This window comes from Sitophilus oryzae, unplaced genomic scaffold (assembly GCF_002938485.1).
Source record: "Sitophilus oryzae breed Bouriz unplaced genomic scaffold, Soryzae_2.0 scaffold_682_pilon_pilon, whole genome shotgun sequence".
Lineage (NCBI taxonomy): Eukaryota > Metazoa > Arthropoda > Insecta > Coleoptera > Curculionidae > Sitophilus > Sitophilus oryzae.
In genome coordinates this window covers 5,234,505-5,257,953 of record NW_022147287.1, presented here as the reverse complement: position 1 = coordinate 5,257,953, position 23,449 = coordinate 5,234,505, and the positions used below count along the sequence as shown (strand labels likewise).

General features: G+C 35.2%; 3 protein-coding genes across 5 annotated transcripts in view; all 3 read left to right on the top strand.

Annotated features, from left to right (window-relative positions):
- LOC115887951 overlaps positions 1 to 8,630 on the top strand; it is a 31,617-nt gene extending 22,987 nt beyond the window's left edge. For all 3 annotated transcript variants that reach the window (XM_030907512.1, XM_030907513.1, XM_030907511.1), the window contains 8 exons: positions 612 to 793; positions 1,257 to 1,424; positions 1,753 to 1,905; positions 1,969 to 2,101; positions 2,524 to 2,826; positions 4,003 to 4,236; positions 6,201 to 6,382; positions 8,364 to 8,630. In XM_030907512.1, the coding sequence (XP_030763372.1) occupies positions 612 to 793; positions 1,257 to 1,424; positions 1,753 to 1,905; positions 1,969 to 2,101; positions 2,524 to 2,826; positions 4,003 to 4,236; positions 6,201 to 6,382; positions 8,364 to 8,526 (1,518 nt within the window). In that variant the 3' untranslated portion in view covers positions 8,527 to 8,630. The remainder of the gene's footprint in view (positions 1 to 611; positions 794 to 1,256; positions 1,425 to 1,752; positions 1,906 to 1,968; positions 2,102 to 2,523; positions 2,827 to 4,002; positions 4,237 to 6,200; positions 6,383 to 8,363) is intronic.
- A 227-nt stretch (positions 8,631 to 8,857) lies between these two features.
- Positions 8,858 to 23,449, top strand: part of LOC115887988 — a 31,000-nt gene continuing 16,408 nt past the window's right edge. The window contains exon 1 of the mRNA XM_030907565.1: positions 8,858 to 9,065. Coding sequence (XP_030763425.1) covers positions 8,986 to 9,065 — 80 coding nt within the window. The 5' untranslated portion in view covers positions 8,858 to 8,985. The remainder of the gene's footprint in view (positions 9,066 to 23,449) is intronic.
- On the top strand, positions 15,673 to 22,844 carry LOC115887953. The gene is made up of 2 exons (XM_030907514.1): positions 15,673 to 15,848; positions 19,327 to 22,844. The coding sequence occupies exon 2, from the start codon at positions 19,352 to 19,354 to the stop codon at positions 22,793 to 22,795; it is 3,444 nt and encodes a 1,147-aa protein (XP_030763374.1). The 5' UTR covers positions 15,673 to 15,848; positions 19,327 to 19,351; the 3' UTR covers positions 22,796 to 22,844.

Here is a 23,449-nt window from a genome sequence, read left to right as displayed (position 1 = left end):
GTACGTTTGACGACATTACAGACGAGAGACGAGGCAAAAAAAGATACTTTTTTCAAACTTCACAAACAATTTCAAACGTTGCAAATAATATAAAAATATTTAAAAGTAATACCCTGTAAGTAATTACATATCGAGAAATTATGGTTACACTCGTTGAATTTAACACTTTATGTTAGTTTAATAATATACCGTATGATCGAAAAAAATGGCGTCCAGTTGGCTGGGAAATGACAATCCCTGACATTTCCCATATAATTTTACATATAAAATGACAGCGATCTTCATTTCATAGCCATCGCTGACGCCGTTTTTATTCGATCATACGGTGTTATTGTGTGCTTGGGCAAAATGGCAGCTTTTTTTAGGCAGCTTTTATGCCTAGGCTTTAAATGGCTTTTTTGTATTGTTCATACGTCGCAAAAATTAATACTTTTGTCACGTTTTGTTAAAAAAAAGCATTTATTTATAAATTTTATAACCTGTCTATTTAAATTTGGACGAAAGAAATATTGCTGGTTGCTGTAGATAAATTTCTCAGGGAAAACACATAAATAAAAAGGACTTTTTGTACAAAGTGATCGATCATATAAGTATGTCAATTTTTTTAATAGAGATCTAAGAGAAATAGAGACAGACATACGTGCGACAACCCCGATTGCCCCTCTAACAAATCCAAGAAGAAACACAAGAAAAAAAGAGACAAGAGAGAGAAAAAGAACTACGATGACGTAAGCATGTGTTCCAATCCAGAATGTAACTATGTGAAAAACAAGGAAAAGCCAGGAAGAGAAAGGTTAGCAATACTTTTCTTTTCAATCTTATTTAAGTGATATTTTGCTAATTTGAATTAAAAAATTAAAAACATATTTTCTATTTCATATCTTTTGTGGGTAAGTTGAAAACTACTAATTAGCCATCTTATGATGGTTCACCACAGTGATAAGACATTAGGCATATACCTTATATACAGGGTCTATTATTCACAATTGTTTCAGAACAGAATTTGTATATTTGTAATAATTTTTTTAAGAAAGGTTGAAAAATATATATTTTTTATTTACAGATGCCCCACGCATTATTGCCGGACCCTGTATATGTGTATTGTGTACTAGAAGGTATTTCGTGGAAATATCTTCATTTGTACAGGGTGTCTCAGAAGAGAGTGTGTGGGCGAGGAATTTTAATTTTAATTGGAAAATTTAACTTAATTTATTATGTAGTTTTATTAAGACACTTTTTTTAATTAAAAACGTTAGTTCTAGTACGGGTAGTATATGCTCGGATCCGGATTGTCCATACGCCGAACTAAAGGGGATGAAGATCAAGAAACATGGCAACGGCGCCGAAGGCGAGGATTTTACTTGCGAAAATAAGGACGACGACAGTATTTGTTCCAATCCGGAGTGCCCGGAAAGACAAGCCAGGTTATAAAATAAGTGAATTTTTAATAAAAAAAAACATCAGAGGTTGAGACGAGCAAATGCAAGACCAAGATCAAGATCTTGGTCTTGGTTTTGTAGTCTAATAAGTAGTTTTAATCTTGGTCTTGCTGCAAGTCTTACATTGTTTAATATAATTTTACTAAAGACACGTAAATGACATTGGCTGGCAGTAGTTTCGGAGATTACTTATTATCTGCAACATTTTTGGTCTTCTCAACTGGGGTCAACTCCCTTGGTCTTTGTCTTGTATTTGCTCATCACATCAAGAACAGTCTAGGAACTAACAACATTTGTTTCTATGTTTTGATAGGATTAAAAAAGATCCCAACATCTGCGACCAGCCTGGCTGCCCTTATTCACAACAGCCGAAACCTATCGTGTGCAACGACCCTAGGTGTCCCTACGCACAGCCTCTGCCATCCTGCGGGATACCTAATTGTCCCTACGAACCCATACCACTCAGGCAAATATTCAAACAGATTAAAGGGATATTATATATTTGTTCTTATTTATTTCTTTTCTCTAGATTTTCCTGTAAAAATCCTCAATGTCCCTCCAAATCGATTAACTTTAGTAGATCATCGAGAAGGCTCACGGAAGAAAACACCAAAAGAGATAGATCAACTGAAAAAGCAAGTGTACCAGTGAACATGGAGTTGGTATGTTAAACGTTACTTTAATATAGAAATAGATAAGTTATAATAATTACTGTATGATCGAGAAAAAACGGCGTCAGCATGGCTATCAACAAGATGCATCTTTTATTGATACTTTGTTTTTAAATCATTTCAATAGTCAGTTAAATCACTTTATTTTTTTTGGAGATATTTGCTTGTATGATGAACGATTTACAGCAATTTTAGCATTAAAAGCATGCCTTCGCTTTTGGTCTTCAACAACAAACCTAATATAATGCATCTGTCATTAAAATATCATATTATTTTTGTTTCTTGGCAGTTACTTTAACTGAGATGGTTTTCATATTGTTGACAGACATCGTTTACCACAGGTTATACTGTTGAAATACCTCTTTACTAACTCTTATAATACATTCTTTTAAACCAGTCAATTTTGTCAACAGAACTTTACCACGGTCTGCGAAGAAAACGTCAACTGTGACAAGGAAGATTCCTGCGAGAACCCGGACTGCGAGATGAAAGAAGGTGAGTCGGGTAAGGACAATAAAGCCTTGGTTCCGTCAGGAGGCAAGAAGAAGAAGCAAGAAGTCCCCAAGAGGAACAAGAAGGGCAAATTCGTATATTCGATGGGCGATAACTACCCCGGAACGAAAATGGGACACAGGGAGTGCGTGGTGCCCATGTTCAATGTTCCACCTCATATGGGATGGTTGTGGAACATATTCACGCCAATAATGAGTTTAAAGGTAGGTTTTTTTATATATTTATTTACAACCACATATGTAATACTGACTTTTAAAAAATTTAAAAGTGTCAAATTATATACATTTCTTCCCTCTCCCATTTCCCTCACTCGGTTTTTCTTATTTCTCGCCTCATTTAATTAAGCAACCTATTCTTGTAATATCTTTATTAAATACTTATCTAACATCAACAAAAATAAACAAGAAGATTAATAATAATAATTGAAGATTTTAATACATTTATTTGTTGAAGGTAAAAATGCTAGACTTCTTTGGCTTAAAACCTACATTCTGGCGTTTCAAAAAAGCGACGAGTTCGTGATATTTTGATATGTCAGTCTTTTCCCTTAATTCTAGCATTGTCCGTATTTTTTCTAAATAAAATACTGTCCGTATTTTTTAATTAATGATGTGGTTGTATAATAAATAAAATAGTATACAAATCTCGGAGGAAAGTTTTCATTATTGTCTCGAGATTTAGTTAATCTCTCGACAGTAATGAAACACTTCCCTCCTTGGTATATACTATTACATCATTTTTAACGTTATTTAGAGGGCATTTTTGGTGTTCGAAGCATTAAGTAAGGTTCGAAGCATTAAGTAAGGATACACAAAACTGTTTTATGTTAAAAGTTCATAGGAATGTGTGTCCTAAACGTCTTAACTTTTGAGGTACAGTGTGGTAAAATTTTCTAAAAAAAGTTTTTTTTCTACAAACAATTTAATTTACTTTAAACAGTGGCGTCTATCCATACTCCATACCAGTTTTGCATTGAATATTTTTGATAGAAAAAATGCTACGTCACTGACTTCTCTTAGAATAAAATTATTTTCAAAATCATCAGTTATTTCTAAACAATTTTCTACTCTTGATATTTTTTTGTTCGACGCAGAAGAAGAAGAAGACCTTGCAAAGTTTCAGCCTTCAGAAATCACTTTGAGTAACAACATTTTTTTGACAGCGCGTTTGAGGTAGCGTTTTGTGTCCCCATACTGCTCGGTTTGACTGTTATTTTTTCTTGTACGGCTGCATTCGAATGTTCCTACAAATTTTCAGCCTTCAGAAAAAAAATTTGGAGGTGTTAATTACACCTTTGAATTCTCTTGCATGATTTTGCTGCCGGCTCTTCGACTAATAGTGTGAATTAGGGGTGAATTGAATATAATTTTTTTTTTCAGCCTAGAAGAGGTTGGAGACCGGGAGCCTTAACCAAGTTAATTGCCCAGCGCATTCGAGCCCACCGCCAAGCGAAAGGTCTGGGAATAATGCACGTGCCCAATTTCAAAAAGGACGGAACTCAGTTCGACGACGGTGCCGATCCCAAGGTGGTACCCAAGCCCACGTTGCAGATACAGAAGAAGGAGGGATCCTATTGGGTCACTATGCACCCGCTCAAAGACCCGAACACGTTGGTACGATATTTACATTACCATTTTGACTATTGCCGTACCTATAGTCGGTACTTGAGCCGACCTCAGGCTTGAGCACGATCTTAGATGAAAAATGCGTACTATATAGAGGAGACTTGATTAAGAAAGCGGCAAACTGCGCATGCGCAGAGACGGAATCTCGAGTCTTGAGTATGACTTGGTTCGACTCAAGTCTGAGATTGAGATCGGACTATAGGTACGGCAAATAGTGTTTTAGTGTAGTTTTTGCACACGTGTTGAAAATCCAAAGAAATAGTATACAGACTGGATCAAAGGTAAACTTGAATCTAATCCCCTTTTTTTTATCAAGGGTCGATTCTAATAAAAACTCAAAACATTTTTATATGACATATCTACTCTATTTATAGTTGGTATGATACCTGTTATTATACCTTTGAGTTTCGATGTTAAAAAATAAAAAAAATAATATGTAAAGTTTTTCTACAACCACTTGTTTTTTTTTATTAAATTAGTTTTTTTAGTTGTATTGTAGTCATGTACAAGGAGGACAACTGTATTTTAAATATTATATTTAATTTAACGTTTTTCAAACAGGGTTCATTAGACTATATTTCTACTAGGTACATTATTTTGAAAAAATAATGAAGAAAGTAACTTAAACATTCATAAAAATAGAAGTAATTACTGTTGTAGATTCTTCGTTATATTGTAAACATTGAAATAACTGGAAGCTAAACTTTCTACCTGGTTATATTTAGAGCTAGTGTCTGACGATCTTTTTTTACGATGGCCCTCGAAGTGCGTCTGCTGGATCTGTGTCTATGAAAGGAATGCGGACAAAAAACATTTAAATAAACAGCAATATATTTTATACGTGGATTTGACGAGTACGTCACCGCAAATCGCTCCGCCCACTCATTTTATTGGCTACTTGCAAATTTGTCGAATTTTTATTGATGGGACGCGTCGTCTATTTTTTTACGAAAAATATCGAGAGAATATCGTTTCCCCTCTCACGGATACCCCGTAGCCACAGAACGTACTTACTGTTACGACGACCCTTATATGTTTACTCTTTGATATATCTTTTACTATGCTCTCTAGAACAGCAGTCTGGCTGCCGGTGAACGTTGCGTTCTCTACTGCGCATTGAAAGAGGATCCTATATTTTTATTAGTCCTTTAAATTCTAGTATTGAATATAAATCGAACATGTCTCCATAGCGCAGTGCGTAGAGTTTCCGACCACGAACCGATGATTCAGAGTTCGAATCCGGGTCAAGGCAAAGACTTTTTTATTTTATTTTCGTTTATATTATGATAGTAAAGTATTAAATATTTGTTTTTTTTTTAAATTACCAGAATTATTTAATACTTTACTATCAAAATATAAAGGAAAATAAAATAAAAAAGTCTTTGACCTGACCCGGATTCGAACTCTGAATCATCGGTTCGTGGTCGGAAACTCTACGCACTGTGCTATGGAGACATGTTCGAATTATATTCAATACTAGAATTTATAGGACTAAATTAATAAAAAATATAGGATCTTCTTCCGATGCGCAGTAGTAAACGCAACGGGTATCGGCAGCCAGCCGGGCCGCATGCTTATCCAGAGAGCATAGTAAAAGATATATCAAAGAGCCAGACGTCTTTTTCGAAAACGTTGCCAGCTCTTAGACTATAAGTGCTGTTAAGAAGGTGACTTTTGTTGATGTAAATAACTGAAAAAAAACTAACTAAAATAATAACTGTTTGTATATTTATAATTAATTTATTTTTGTTTCCTAAAATATTTTGATTAAAAGAAAATCTGTAAAAGCGGGCAACGCTGTGACGCTCAAGCTTAATCAAGCGACTTAAATTTTATTTTGTGCGAACTATACATTGTTACTTCTTTATTCTTGGTTTTGTCGGCTTGGTGGAGATTCGCCTTTACTTTTGATAGTCAATGCAATAATTGCAATTTCAGTTTTTTTTCTTTAGGTTGAAAATGAAGACCCCTACATGGATTGCACGCCAATGACGTTTAAGATAACGAAAAACAAGAAGCCGGAAGAGGATTACTGCGCGTGCGACGGTGAAGCGTCTATGGAAGAATCATCTTCATCTGATAGTGAACTAGATATCGAGTTCACACCGCCTGCTGGTATTATACACCCAGAGAGGTATGTAACTTATACCAACTTATACCATGATCGGAGGAAAAACGGCGTCAGCGATGTACAATGTAGAATGTTTAGGAGGGGAGTTAATCACCGCGACCTTATAGATCTATTGTGTGTTCCCCTTTCTTGAGTTATAACGAGTTATAACTCATCATACAGTCTCAGGGCTTTAAGAAAAGCCAGTATCTGAGACGGCTCCACAGAGGCCAGCTCTCCATCCTCGACATCAGACGTGCCAAGGTTCATGGCACGAATGGTCGTCGTCTCGGCGCACTCAGTGATAAGGTGTTCTGGTGTTTCCCCATTTTCCCACAAAATCTGCATTCGCCGTTGTTTCTCAGTTTCAGCTTACTGAGGTGTTCGTTGAGGAGACAGTGTCCTGTTAGAAACCCCGTGACAATCCGAAGATTGTTTTTACTTAAATCAAGGAAAACCTTTGATTTTTCTCGGTCATAAGTTCTAAGGAACTTTTTCGAGTGTCTTAGACCGTTGGAGGACACCCATTCCAAGTTACGGATGGAGTCTTCCAGATTCTTCAGTACCGCTTTCAGTTGGTTCCCGTTTGGAAAACAGAACGGTTCTGGTCCAGTTAGTGGAGTGTTCGCTCCTTTTCTAGCTAGATCATTTGCTTTTTCATTGCCTTCCATCCCTTGGTGAGCAGGCACCCAGAGTAGGAGGACTTTATTTTCTTTGCCTAACTTGTTGAGCTTCTCTAGGCATTCTTTGACCAACTTCGAATTGATGGTTACTGAGTTGATCGCGTTAAGTGCTGCTTGACTATCGGATAGAATGGCAATTTCCTGTTTTCGATAGTTCCTATCTAAGATAAATTGTACGCATCTTTCGATAGCGCAAATTTCTGCCTGAAGGATACTGGGGTAGGTGCCCATTGGTTCGGAGTATTCAGTTTTCGGCCCAAATACTCCTAGCCCTGTCCCTGCTTTAGTTTTGGAAGCATCAGTATACCACGTGATGGTATGGTCTTTTATATGCCGAGTAAGCGTTTCTTTCTTCCAATCCTTTTTATTACTCAATACTACAGTGAGGTGTTTCTCAAAGTTGTAAATTCTTGGTATGTCATCCACTGGGAGTTGGAGAAATGGAATTTTCTTTTTGAGGGTGTTCCAAGCCCCTGACCTGAAAATTCTCCCAGTACTGTTTCCGTCAGTAACCATTCGGCGTCAGCGATGGCTATGAAGTGAAGATCGCCGTAATTTTATACTAAGGGCTGGCAAAGATTAGCCTTGGATCGAGATTTCCGTATGTAAGAAGAATACAATGCGTTTTATAATGTACCGAACAAAGAGGGAACAGTAAACACGTTGCCAAACACATGAAATAAACCGAGAAACTGTGCACATATTGCTAAGAGACGTGGAAAGGGATATAGCAGATTTGACGTAGTCGAGCGGCCGACCCAATCAGTACCTCAGTCAGTACTTAAAGTTCTAGGGAAAGGTGTACGTCATGCGTTCAGCTTCACGATTTAATTACGTCTTATGATACTTAATTTGTTTATTTATTAACGAGTCGTTGTAATTTTCCCTATAGCTTGATTTTTATTAAGTGCAAGCTAGAAACACTTGCATTTTTGGTAAAAATAAGTGGAATTGAGTGGGTGTTCGATAGTGGTCGCGCTATTAGAACTCTGAATTCAAAAATCGATATCTCGAAATCTATTAGAAATAATAGATTGTAGTTTTTTCAAGAACTTTGTTAATATTTCTGCTGTATTTTCTTTGTCGTTGTACCTTCTTTCACCGTCGTGCGTCGTGTCGGTCGGTCGCATTTCTCTCACTCCGACTTAATAAGATCCCTATGCGATTTACTTCCACACATGTATATGCCGACCCAAAAGTAACATTTGCCAGCACGGTACGGGGAATGTCACCGATGTTCATTTCTAAGCGAACTGGACGCCGTTTTCTTTTTCGATCATACGGTATAGGAATTAATATTTTTCAATATAATTCATTGATAGGTTTAAGAAGAGGCCAAACGTGGTCTGCTGCCAGTCGCAGTACGATCCTCAAGATTGTGCGGAAGAAAAAAAGGAGAAAAAAGATAAGAAGGGCAAAGGAAAAGACAAAAAGGGTGGTGGTAAAAAAGGCAAGAAAGATAAGAAGAAAAAAGGAAAGAAGTAAAGAAATATTTATTGTAAATTTGTGATCATTTTGTGGATGATCGTTCCAAAAAATTATCTCAATTCAACTATAATAAAAATAACATGGCTTAACGCTACCCAAAATGTGTGTCTTATTTATTATATTAACCGTTCAATGAATATACAGAATGATTCACGGAGATGGTAGTACTGCCATCAAAACACTACCAGTTTGCTGGTGATTGAGAATCGAATTTGGAACACCCCGTATGCGTCAAAATAATTTTAAAAAGTGATTCCCAGTGACTCATATAATAAAATTAAAGATAATCTTATCAATCGCACAAATCAGGTATTCGAACGTTTTTGAGACATCGTTATCATTTGCCGGCTAAATATAATATTGCAGTGCAGTTTCGAAGAATATCCCTTTTATGTGTTATGTGGATATATTTGTTAGAATAATTGGAAAACAACTTTTCAACGACCAAACCAAGAAATGGACGACAAAGAGAATTCCCCAAAAAAGCCATGTCTTGTAAAGAGAGAGGACGAGAATCAACCAGTTACCTCTTCTGGGTAAGTAACATATCATTGCATTTGGGAGATTACTAGTATATTAAACAACGAGTTTCGAAAACGGCGTTTTGCACACGAGTTCGACAGTTTGTTGTCGAACGAGTGTACAAAGAAGTTTTCGAACGAGTTTTTTACGCTATTTTTTCTACGACTACAAATTAGCAGCAGACTGACTCAGTTTTTGCCAGTTTTGTGGAATAATTTGCGATGTAATGATGACACTTTTCTCACGGCTGCGTTGCGTTTGGCGTTTCACCTAAATATTGGAGGTTAAAAAGGTTAGAAATTGACACATGTTGTGTGCACTAAGAGTAAGAGTGCGCAAAAATTGCACACTACAAAATTTACGCACGGTGTGTGAAAAACGTCACTTTCAGATTGACTTTAGCGTGCGTTTCCATTTAAAAGGGTCGAATTTGACCCACCCTGTACATATTGTTTAACCACCTACAAATACAAAAATTATTGCAGATTCCATATTACGAATATTTTCAATGTTAAAGGGTGACTTTCTTGTCTAAGTAGGAACACAGAAGCCAGAACACATGAGCTCTGTGATTTGTAGCTTTTTCGGAACGTTGGTTCACCCTGTATAACTAATTTAACTTATTTTTTTAGAGATCAACAATGCCAACTTCAGCCAGAGGCCTCTAAATCTAATAGAGGCTCAAAACGTCAAAAAAATGCCTACAAAAAGGAACACACGGTACAAAATAAGGTAAACAAGGGCCCCACTCGATTTTGTATAGTACCATCTAGAAGGTTAACTCCTGGAACAGCACAGCAACCACCGAAAAATCCAGAAAAAATACCGAGATTCGAGACAGCAAATCTGAAGACCTCCTTACATGGGATCGTTTTTCAACTGAAATTGCTGATGCTCTTCGTGCATAGAGCTAGAGAGCTCTACAAGGACGGCGAGTTCTACATAGCCACCGAGATGATAGAAGGAGTATTTGATGACGTGGTACTAAAGTACAAAAATCAATCAGGTCAGTGGGTTTGGAGATTTCTACAAGCTAAACACACTCTAGATGTAGAAAAAAACATCGTGACAAAAGCCAACCTATTTAATTCATCAGAAACTTCGCACGGCATGGCTTTAGTAAAGTACTTGAGATCGTACTGCAAAATTAAAAGATGCAAGACGTTTGAAGGAGCTCGTCTAGACAGTTTCATTCTTTGTGCAAACCACAAATTCAGCGAGGAAGCTATGAAGCACTTGGAGTTAGACCAGACAACTTCGAGACAAGACAAGTTCGAGACCAGACATGTTCGAGACCCTATTTTAGAATTCAGAGGCCTAAAATGCAAAAAATATAAACTCACTATTAAATCTAAACAAGAACTCCTAGATGCTTATCATAAAAGATATGATAGTAATGAAATTCAGCCAACATTTGAAGATTTGAATGAGTTTTTCGACAAATTCAGGTTTATGCTTGAATACCCGGACAAAGACGAGCTTCACAAGTTGATAAACAAAGAAATAGGTGAAGAGGTTAAACTTTTGAACCCGCATTTTGCTACAAATAGCTTTCAAAATGAGGTACTGCGCTGGTTTGCTGAGTACATGAGCGAAGGCAAGAAAAGTTCTTATTTAGTCAAAGCGGAAGGAGATAAGTTCTTCAAAAAAATCGGAGAGAATATACGATCACTGATGATTTCCGGTTTATCTAAAGCTCGACCAGAAACTCTACACAACTATGCAGTGAGCTTTAACAGAAATTTTGAAGTATTAAGTAGATTTCTTGCTGAAAATCCCGAAAAGAACGTCCAAGTCATGCACATTATTACTGATTCTACGCTACTAAGTTCCATAAAGGTTGCTCAGTGTTTAAAATTTCATGACTACTTGGAAACCCACGATAAATGTATCTTTGTTCGACTGGAAGAAATGTTAGTGGGAAATCTGCAGAATCTAGCATGCGAGGCTTTTGCTTCCAAGGAGAGTCATAATTTATTTGTTATTGAATGTCAGAAAGATACTCCTATTAACCAAGATACTTTAGCGGATCGATAAACTTAAACTTAGATGAAATATTAGAAGAAAACAGAGAGGACAAGGAAAGGATTCATCACGTATACTTAAAAATTAATATTAATATCGAACGAGGATCATGTATTATTCACAAAATTAACTGAATGAGATCGGAAGGTTTAGAATATGGTGAAGTAAAAAAGATTAAACAGTTTCAATGCTTTGATATCAAATCTAAGGAAACTATGCTCGAAAAATTTATAATGTTTCAAGATGAATTGACAAAAATAAACAAACTGATAAACATCAAAGCTGCCGAGGAGGTTTTGGACCTGGAGACGATCGAAATGCTTTTGTTACAAGATGAAATTGAGATAGAGCCAGTTAAAGTTTCCAAATTCGATTCATATGATAAAGATATTTACGAACTCAGGACTCTATGTCGACAAGTTGTGAATTTAAACATACTAAACGATAATCTTATCCGCACGAGTTTGTTTTTTGTTCGAAATCTGCCATATCAAGACGCCAAAACATATATAGAAATTAATCAAGAATTGATATATGATTGGAATCCTAGTAAACAATATAAGGTAGGTTTGATTTTGATACCTAATGGTACAGATCGGAATGATATTGATCAGCTTTACCTAAACTCTGAAACTGACATGTATTTCTTAGAATATCGTGAAAAACATCTCTTGTTAGACGACTGCAAGGGCAACATGGAGAAGATCCATAAGTATATGTCTAACGAATACTTTTCTGATCAGATAACCGAAAAGAAAGTCTGCGGCGCAATGGGCGATTATAAGAAAAGAATTAATATAGTTGCTGACAATCCCGGTTTAGGGAAATCGGCTCTGATTGGAAGTCTAGCCGTCAATTTCAAAATTGTTAATCCCATGGTGTGGGTTATAAAAATGAATTTAAATGACTATGGTTTCGATCCTAATAGTGCCCAAAACAAACACGTTTTGGAGAAGTCCTTACAAGAAATCAACTTTGATAGAGACAATATGAAAGAAGCAGTCAGGTTTCTAACTGATATGGTATATCCTGTTGCCGCAGACAAGAGGAGGACTTGTTTTCAGAAAAGGTTCTTGGAGTTCGCACTACGTCAAGTCGATCTGGATTTTAAATATCCTAAAGTAGCGCTGTTATTCGACGGTTTTGATGAAATCAGCCCTTATTACAAACAGAATACCTTAACTTTATTGCAGGCATTGAAGAAAAGTCGCGCTGAATATATCTGGGTAACGTCTCGGCGGCACGAACAGTCCAGCCTGGAGAGAGACCTAGAAAGTGTAGCGTACCATCTGAACCCTTTCACCGAAACTCAGAAACTCAATTTTATGAAAATGGTATGGAGGAAAAGTGGCAAGTCCGATGCTGATTTTGAAACAGCCTACGAAAAAATCAAAAACGGTATCTACCGAAAATTGTGGGATGGGAAAGAGGCGGACTTCAAAGGCGTGCCGTTGCAATTGAAAATGCTGACGGATGTCATGCATAGCGGAAAGTTACCGGAAAACTTCGATCTGACGATTTTATACAAAACTTTTATTAAGAAAAAGTTTGAAATATACTACACCGAGAAGAACGTGGAAGGCAAGTCAGCTGGAGCGAAAGAAATGAGAAGTAGAGATGAAATATTGATGACTGAACTCCATCAAGATATAGCTTATGAAAGCTTCTTCGCTGTAAGGGGACCTAGTGACAAACTGAGACAAAGGTTCGAACATTCCAAAACTGACCTGCACCGGATCGGATTAGTAGTAGTAAACGCGATTTCAGACGGAACGTTCAGATTCGTCCATCAAAGCTTCGGGGAGTACTTCCTGGCGAACTACCTCTGCTTTCACATGGATCGGCCTGAAGTACGGAAAGTCCTGTTCGAGGAAGTATTGTTCGAGGAGAGGTTTCAAGCATTGCGAAAGTTTCTGGACAATACAGAAAATCTAAGTAATCAATTAAGAGAATTTGCAATTATAGAACTCAGAGGCTTGGCGAATAGGGAAGCAAATCAAAGAGATCAACTACTCTACCGATTGATTGAAGAAGAAAACGGCAACATTGTACGTTGTATTATGGAAGCTTCAAGGATAAGTAGCGCTCAAATAGAAAACCTTGTCAATTGATGTTAGAGATATATTACAAAATGGATTATAAAGTTATGAAGTAAACAAGGAGTATATTTAAGTAGAAATAATAGATATTTAAGATACAAGTGAGTTAAGAGCATCATTAAGATAGAGAGTTGTGTAACCACACAAGTATCTTAATGGAGTTAACTCGCGTGTATTGTACAATATTTTATCTACCTCTAACCATAAAAACACACAATGAATTTTAAAAATTATTGTTACTTAACTATATACCTATCCTAAAAATCTATTACCTTAATACCTTTGTTCAAATAACACCATGCATGGCATTGTCAACATGACAGTAAATAATATTGATGTCGCTAGTTTAAAAAATGAGCGATTGGGAAAGTATTCCGTCTGACATTGAAGAAGGGACATTTAGAGCCATTTCTGGATTGCTTCCAGCAAGATCGAAACAGAAGTATGAATATACATATTCTAAGTATGAAAAATGGCGCACCGAAAAAAAAGTACACAACTTATTTTTCCAATTTATCCGCTACTTATAAGCCTTCGTCTCTTTGGGCTTTCTATTCAATGATACTTACTATGATATCTATTAAAATTAGGCATTTACTTGAAAGATTGTTCAAACTGTATCATCAACATTTATAATAAATAAGTTTTCATGTTTTATAATTAAAATCAATAGAATAGTTTATTTGTATTTAGTAGGTATTTAGTGCAAAATAAATGTTTTAGAAATTTTTTTTTTTCTCTTTGGTAGTCATCTAAACAAGGAGTGCGGTAATGAAAATGCGTGAGTTAAGAGCTGCTTAACTCACTGACGTAGATAAAAATAATAATAAAATTAAGCAAAAATAGATATAATATATACGACGACTGATATTTTAAAGTAGTATTGTTACTCTAGATAGTATTGCGACAAAATCCCTGTTCATTACAAAAAAAAGCTTACTTTTGTATCAAACAAAATTAAGCAAAAAAAACACATTTTGGCATCATTCAGCCTGAAAAAAAAAGAAGAAGTTATACATAGTTATGGAAAGGCAGATGGAAGGAGATTTCTTGTAAAAAAGGGAAAAATTATGCAGAAATTGTTACTTTTCCCTACAAAAGCATATGGTTTAGATCATGTAAAGATTTTCCCAGGAAAAGATTGACAACCTTCTTCAGATTAAGAAGCGGACATTGTCTAATTCCGTCCCATTTACATCGTATAGGTGTAAATGCAGATTCCTTATGTGAGTGTGGAGAAATTGGAACGTTAAACCACATCTTTTTTGAATGCAATAAATTTAAATCTTTATCTCTTTATCAAACATCCCCTCATAATTTTACCTCCGCTTTGCATGCTCATCCAATTGTAGTTAATATTATAGGCGAATTCTTAGATAGTTGTGGAATTAATCTTTGACATTTTAAATGAAATTGTTATTAAATTTGTTTATTTTGCAGGATCTTCCTTTGCCAACATTTTCTTCAATTCAACAGTCGGGGTATGGGATTTCCCAGGGGTGCAACTTTGTTCAAGTTAGCAAGCGATCGTTTAGAAGCGATGTCAAAACCAGATCGATACTATGTTCATTGCAAAACTATTGTCGCTCAAATGCTGCGAAATATGGTATCACTATCACACTCTTGCACACGTGTCTAGACTGTAGCCTCGCCACAAAGCGAGAAATCAGAATATCGCTACGAATCGATGTTGCTACTGAACATAGTGCATCAAGCTACAAATTACTTTGCTATCGCTTTGAAACATGAACAAAGTTGCACCCCAGGCTTGCTTTATAGCGATCCTCGTCTGTGTGTCATCATCTATATAAACGCTCAACCGTAGGTAGTTAATTCTACCATCCGGCCGGATAGCCCTGGCAGCTGTGGCCATTAAACTAATATACTACTACTATTAACCCAAAAAAACTATTTTAATGAGAAATGTTTGAAGAAAGGGTAGAATTCCGATATAATTAAACTAAAAAATACATAGTGTTGCATTTGAAATAACGAAGTTTTTGGTTTTTATGTAAAATAAATATTTAAAATAGATCAGCAATTTTTGAAACCCCTCTATTGCTTAAGGAAGCAATCAATTTTTTTTAATAAAATTTATTTCTCTGGCTTGAAAGTCAGCACAAGAATTAATTCTGAAATATCTCAAGAACCAAAGCTTGTAAACCTATTAAACCCTTATAATAAATGCCTTATTTAATGTCCAAGAATCCAAAAATAAAATAAAATACCTGGTGTGTTCCATAAGAAAAAATATAACTTTGGTATGGATCTGAGTTCTGACACACCCTGTACATTTCAAAATAATTTTAAATTATGCACCTATCCCACCTATACCCATAAAATATTTTGTTTCTATTATACATCTGTCCGTTTTCGTATAATCAACCGAGGCGAATGAGTTGCGCCACCCTGTATATTATTGTGGTTTTAATATCGCATTTATTATATTATAAATAATTCAACTGACTCACAATAAAATTAGATATATGTAATCTTATCGAATGCTTCCTGAGACATGCTTATCGTTTGCAGGATAAATATAATGCACTGTTTAATAAAATTGTTGTTATGTGTTATATTGACATAATATTTGCTAAAAATAATTAGACATTCTCGAGTCAGAAGTTACAGAATTAAATATTGGAACCGAGTTTGTGGGGGAGGAAAAATAAGGTAATTATTTAATTTTTTAATATAATAAACTCACCGGCAAAAAAAACCGGTCACTAAAAACTAGTCCCAATTTCAAAGTTGGATTTCTCGCGAACCACTCATTAGATTTTGATGATTTTTTTTAAATTGTAAATTAATTCCTTCTTAAGGGATGCTACGTCAGCAATTTTTATTCCGAATTTATTTTGAGCATATACAGGGCACAACAATAAGACGAAGTTTTTTGCCCGAACTTTGTAATACACTGTAGGGTGCAGCAGCGGTAGTAGCTATTGCTAAATCAAATTACATTGTAGCCTCAACTTTTATGAGCATTTTATTTTTTTAATCATGACATTATCTCTCTTTTTATTGGAGATACGCTGCTTTAAAACGAACGTCTCGGAAAAATGCTTCGCAGGCAGAAAGTTTTATCATAGTTTAAGGAAAAGAGTAGTTGCACTCTCGCAAATATTTTCTGCCAGTTTTTGCAATCTGTCGAATATCGGCAGATTGCAAAGCGTTTCAGTTGAATTCGGTCCGTCGAGTTGTGAGGTTCGAGCGTTGCGTCCGAGCACAGGGACGGATTGACAAAAAATGAGTGCCTTACTGTGCGCTGCTATTAATTGTGGAAATAATTCAAAAAATTGTTCTTTGAGTCTTTTTAGATTTCCATCGGATGTAAATCGGCAAGCTGATAGTAATTATCAATTAACATTTAATTATATTTGTTTATTTTAGAAGCTGAGATATTATGTAATTAATTAAATGTTATTATTTTTTTTAGCATGTGGGCAGATTTTAAAAATAGTTTTTTAGATACAGGTTGTCTCAAATATGCGCATGAAAATATTTTTTGGTCAGAAGATTTTCCATAAAATTTTCATTCCAATAATAATTTACGAGATAATTTATATAAATTGGTTTTTGAAACAAGTTTAGAGTAAATATTTTGTACATCTAAAGTCTCCGCAAATTATTCATATTTTTTAATTGAAAGAATTTTATAATAGCATAATCTCTTATAAATTTAGTGGACTGTATTTTTTTATGTTTTTTTTTATTTATTTTTTATTATAAGTGGTCGTAATATAACAATATTCAAAATATTATAGACAAAATATTGAGTTTATATTTGAGGCAAGAAAAGTGCCACACCTAGCTTTAAACCACCATAAATATACAGGGTGGCCCATTAGTGCGAGGAAGTTCAATATCGTCGTCGTTGTTGAAGATCTGAAAAAAGTTTTATTCATATGTTTCAAGGTTTATAAAAGGGTGTATCCTAAAATATTTTGTTATATACAGGGTGTCACAAAAAAAGTTATGGTAAAGTTAGTTTGATTTTTTTTTATTATTTTACATCATTCTATATACATTATTCTATATTGGGTATTTTTTATGGCGTCACCAAAATCGCAATATTTAAAATGGTATATCTCAATTTTTTTAAATGCGACATTCTGTATATTATTTAACCAAAAAGATATCTAAATAGAAATCTTCCTGATAAGCGTTCCTTTGAAAAAGTACTTGTCCTATTATTTCGCAGAGCTGGTAGTGTGGTTTATAAATAACCTATTAGGCAGAAACTTGTCGTTGGAAGTGAAGAAAATGAATTTGCCGTAATTGGCTGTTTTATAGAAAATCCATATATCTACAAGTAATTGTAAAATAAATCAAAGAACTACTTCTTCGTTTCCCTTGATAGAATAATAAATACACATTTAATAAATATTATTTATTAAACTATTGTAGGTAAATTAAATAAAAGTAAACTGGTATAAATTTAAATAAGTCCATAAACTAAATTCGATTTTGAAAATAGCTACTGTCACTAGAAACTTGCCATGACGTCATGACGACGCTAGCCCTCTTGGTTGCAATTTTATTGAAAACTTGATCTTTATTCAAAATCTGAGCCAGATCGGTATAGGAAACCCTAATATAGTTTGAAAGAGCATTTGAATCTGCTTCGATTTATTTAAAAAAAATACAGGGTGTTGAATTTGAAATAACGAAGTTTTTATGTAAAATAAATTCTTAAAATAAATCGGAAATTTTTGATACCCCTGTATAAACTTAAGAAAGCAATAACATTTTTCTGTAAAGTTTATTTCTCTATCTTTAAACTCAGCACAAGAATTAATGCTGAAAAGTAATGTACAGGGTGTTAATAATCTATTCTATTGTAGCATGCAAATTTAAATATTTTTAAATATCTCAAAAACCAAAGATTTTAAACATATTTAACCCTTATAATAAATGCCTCTTTTTGTACCCAAGAATTCAAAAATGAAATAAAATACCGGGTGTTCCATAAGAAAAAATATAACTTTGGTATGGATCTTAGTTCTGAAACACCCTGTATGTTTCAAAATAATTTTAAATTGTGCACATTGTCTCCCCACATACACTCATAAAATATTTTACTTCTACATCTTTCCGTTTTCGTATAATCAACCGAGGCGAATGAGGTGCGCCACCCTGTATATGTCCCAAAACGCTTAGTTTCGGAGATACAGGGTGTAGAAGTTTCATTTTTATTTCGATTTTTTCCAAATAATTTCCGAAGTAACGTCAATATTTAGATAAAAATTGGTGACTGGGAGTCATCTGGGAGTTTTTTGACATGAGAAATTTAATTTTGATGTCAATATGGTCTATTTGTAGGGGGTGCTACCTACATGTGTTTTAACAGTTTTGAAGAGTAATAACTAACCGTTCTGTATAAAAGTACTGGGTGAAAAATATACATTTCCGTGACTTTTTACGTAAAAAATTGTCTCTTGATAAAAATCGCTACAAGCAACCGTTCTCAAGATATTTAGAATGAAAATAGTCAATACATGACATTCTAAGTATAATATGTTTAATTTATATGTCAGGGACAACAGGTATTGATAATTTCGATTCCAAATATCTCGAGAACCATTACACGTAGCAATTTTTATCAAGATACATTTTTTACGTAAAAAATGTCGTAAATGTGTATTTTTTACTCAGTAGTTTTATACAGGTACGGACAAATTTATTATTTATTACTGTTCAAACCAGTAAAAAAAAAACAGTAAAAAAAATATATAGGTGGCGGCATCTACGAGTAGGAGTCATATTGACATCAAAATCAAATTTCTCATGTCAAAAAACTCCCAGACACCAATTTTCATCCAAATATTGACGTTACTTCAGAAATTATTTGGAAAAAACCTAAATAAAACTGAAACTTCTACATCCTGTATTCCCGAAACCAATCATTTTAGGACATACATTTATACAAACTTTTTTACTTATTTTTATCTGCAGAATATACTACCGAAGTTTCCGGAATACAGTTCGGACGGCTCTTATAGCATTCGATCAGAAAATACGATTTCACTAAAAATATATTTCAATCACCCTGTATACTTAAATATTTACAAAATGTGCCCTACTATTCCTCGCATACGCTGTATAAAAAATGATGTACACCCTATGTATTTAATTAAATTATTTTTAGAGCTCAATAATACCAAATCTTAAACATGCCAAAAAACCCTAAACCTGGTGGAAGCAAAAAGTCTCAAATTGATGGTGTCAAAAAGGCCAGAGTGTCAACAGCACCTAGGCATCCAGTTTCAACTACTATCATCAAATTTAATCTAGATCAATCACCGATAATTTGTACTGTAACGGAACAGGAACCATCGAAAAATCCAGCAGAAATCCCGAGATTCAAGACAGGAACTTTAAAGACTTCCTTACACGGGGACATTTTTCAACTGAGATTGCTGATGCTCTATTTGCATAGAGCTCTAAAGCTCTACAAGAACAGGCAGTTCTACATCGCCACCGAGATGAAAGCAGCCGAAGTTTTCGATGACGTGGTACTACTGTACCAAGACGAATCAAATGAGTGGGTTTGGAGATTTCTACAAGCTAAACACACTCTAGATGAAGAAAATAACATCGTGACAAAAACCAACATATTTAATTCATCAAAAACTTTGCACGGCATGGCTTTAGTAAAGTACTTGAGATCGTACTGCAAAATTAAAAGATGCGAGACGTTTGAAGGAGCTCGTCTAGACAGTTTCATTCTTTGTGCAAACCATAATTTCAACGAGGAAGCTATGAAGCACTTGGAGTTAGACCAGACGACTGTTCGAGACCCTATTTTAGAATTCAGAGGCCGAAAATGCAAAAAATATAAACTCACTATTGAATCTAAACAAGAACTCCTAGATGCTTATCATAAAAGATATGATAGTAATGAAATTCAGCCAACAATTGAGGATTTGGATGAGTTTTTCGATAAATTCAGGTTTATGCTTGAATACCCGAACAAAGACGAGCTTCACAAGTTGATAAACAAAGAAATAGGTGAAGAGGTTAAACTTCTAAACCCGTATTTTGCTACAAATAGCTTCCAAGAAGAAGTACATCGCTGGTTTGCTGAGTACAAAGACGGTAGCAGTTCTTATTTAGTCAAAGAGGAAGGAGATAAGTTCTTCAAAAAAATCGGAGAGAATATACGGTCACTGATGACTTCCGGTTTATCCAAAGCTCGACCAGAAACTCTACACAACTATGCAGTGAGCTTTAATAGAAATTTTGATGTATTAAGTAGATTTCTTGCAGAAAATCCCGAAAAGAACGTCCAAGTCATGCACATTATTACTGATTCTACGCTACTAAGTTCAATAAAGGTTGCTCAGTGTTTAAAATTTCATGACTACTTGGAAACCCACGATAAATGTATCTTTGTTCGACTGGAAGAAATGTTAGTGGGAAATCTGCAGAATCTAGCATGCGAGGCTTTTGCTTCCAAGGAGAGTCATCATTTATTTGTAATTGAATGTCAGAAAGATACTCCTATTAACCAAGATACTTTAGCGGATCTGATAAACAACTTAGATGAAATATTAGAAGAAAACAGAGAGGACAAGGAAAATGATTCATCGCGTAAACTTAAAAAATTAATATTAATATCGAACGAGGATCATGTATTATTCACAAAATTAACTGAGATGAGATCGGAAGGTTTAGAATATGATGAAGTAAAAGATTTAAACAGTTTCAGTCACTTTGATATCAAATCTAAGGAAACTATGCTCGAAAAATTTATAATGTTTCAAGATGAATTGACAAAAATAAACAAACTGATAAACATCAAAGCTGCCGAGGAGGTTTTGGACCTGGAGACGATCGAAATGCTTTTGTTACAAGATGAAATTGAGATAGAGCCAGTTAAAGTTTCCAAATTCGATTCTTTCGATAAGGATATGTACGAAACCAGAACTCTATATCGGCAAGTTGCAGATTTAGATATACTCAACGAAAACTTAATCAGCACGAGTTTGTTCTTTGTTCGAGATATACAAAGGAGAGACGACGATAACTTAAAAGCTATTAAACAAAAATCTATACATGAATGGAATCCAAGGATACGATATACGGTAGGCTTGATTTTGATACCCAATGGCACAGATCGAAATGATATTGATCAGCTTTACCTAAACTCTGAAACTGACATGTTTTTCTTTGAATATAGTAACAAATATCTCTTCCTGGATGACTGCAAGGGCAATATGAGGAAGATCTATCCGTATGTATCTAATAAATGTTTTTCGGATCATATAAACGAAAACTACTTGTGCAGTGTAGTGAGCGATTACAAGAAAAGAACTAATATAGTTGCCGATAATCCCGGTTTAGGAAAATCAGCTCTGATTGGAAGTCTAGCTTACAATTTCAAAAAGCTTAATCCTATGCTCTGGGTTTTAAAGATGAATTTAAATGACTATGGTTTTAATCCAAACAGCGCTCTAAACAAAAACGTTTTGGAGAAGTCCTTACAAGAAATCAACTTTGATAGAGACAATATGAAAGAAGCAGTAAGGTTTCTAACTGATATGGTATATCCTGTTGCCGCAGACAAGAGGAGGACTTGTTTTCAGAAGAGGTTCTTGGAGTTTGCTCTAAATCAAGTAAATCTGGATTATAAGTATCCCAAAGTAGCGCTGTTATTCGACGGTTTCGATGAAATTAGCCCAAATTACAAAGAGAATACCTTAATTTTACTGCAGGCATTGAAGAAAAGTCGCGCTGAATATATCTGGGTCACCTCCAGACGACACGAACAGTCCAGCCTGGAGAGAGACCTAGAAAGTGTAGCGTATCATCTGAACCCTTTCTCCGAAACTCAGAAACTTAATTTCATGAAGAAGGTATGGAGGAAAAGTGGAAAGTCCGATGCAGACTTCGATGAAGCCTACGACAGAATAAAAACCGTCATCTACCAAAGACTGTGGGGTGGAATTCAGGTGGATTTCAACGGTGTACCGTTGCAGTTGAAAATGCTGACGGATGTTATGGTGTGGCGCAGTGGAGAGTTGCCCGAAAACTTTGAGCTGTCGAGTTTATACAAGATTTTTATTGAGGAAAAGTTCAGAATATACTACACCGAGAAGAGCGTGGCAGGGAGATCAGCCGGAGCAGAGGAAATGAGAAGTAGAGATGAAAAATTGATGATTATACTCCATCAAGACATAGCTTTTGAAAGTTTCTTTTCCGTAAAAGGACCCAGCGACAAACTACGTGAAAGTTTTGAACAATTCAAAACTGACTTACATCGGATTGGATTGGTAGTAGTTAATAAGACTTCAGACAGATCGTTCAGGTTCGTCCACCAAAGCTTCGGAGAGTACTTCCTGGGAAACTACCTCTGCCTCAACATGGAACGGCCTGAAGTACGACAAGTCTTGTTTAAAGAAGTATTGTGGGAAGCCAGGTTTCAAGCAGTGAGGATGTTTCTGGACAATACAGAAATGCTACAACGTCAACTGAGGAGATATGCAAGCAAGGAACTGAGCGACTTAGCGAATGGGGACAAAAGCCAAAAACAAGAAGTATTCTACCGAATGGTAGATGAAAAAAACGTGAATCTTTTAAGTTGTATTTATGAGAAAGTTAAATTTAGTAAATGACAGCGTATGATCGAGAAAAAAAAACGACGTTCAGTTGGTGTATAAATAAATAAATAAATAAATGCCTTTATTGTCAAAAAATTTTACAATTTGTAAAGGTAAAGAAACAAACAAAAAAGAATACAAAACAAGTATACAAATTACATTATCAGACTTATTGTTTAAAATAAACATTTATAAATGTTTACAATGTCAAAGAATAAAAAAAATTAAATTAAGATTCAAAAATATTTTGAAAGTTTATACCGCCATTACTCGCTGACGAGTATTTGACACGCATCAGAAGATGGTCACGCAAGGAGTTTTCTTTCATGAGCTTTTCTGTGACTGAAAAGCCCGATACGTGATGTTATCTGTCTACCGCACTCCCGACATTCAAAAATCTCATTGCTTCGCTGCCTCTTTACTTTTTGGTTCTCGCTGTTAACTGACTTTACAATTCTTCTCCATTCCGTTCTATTGTGAGCTGTCCCTTCCCACTTATTCTGCTTGTTAATTCCTTTTAAGTTTTCGTGGAAAATATCCTTGAACCTTTTGAGTTGTCCACCCGGCCTCCTCTTACCGTCTACAAGCTCACCGTAAAGCAGAGATTTTGGTATGCGGTTTTCTTGCATTCTGGATACGTGACCAGCCCATCTTAAGCGGGACTTTGTA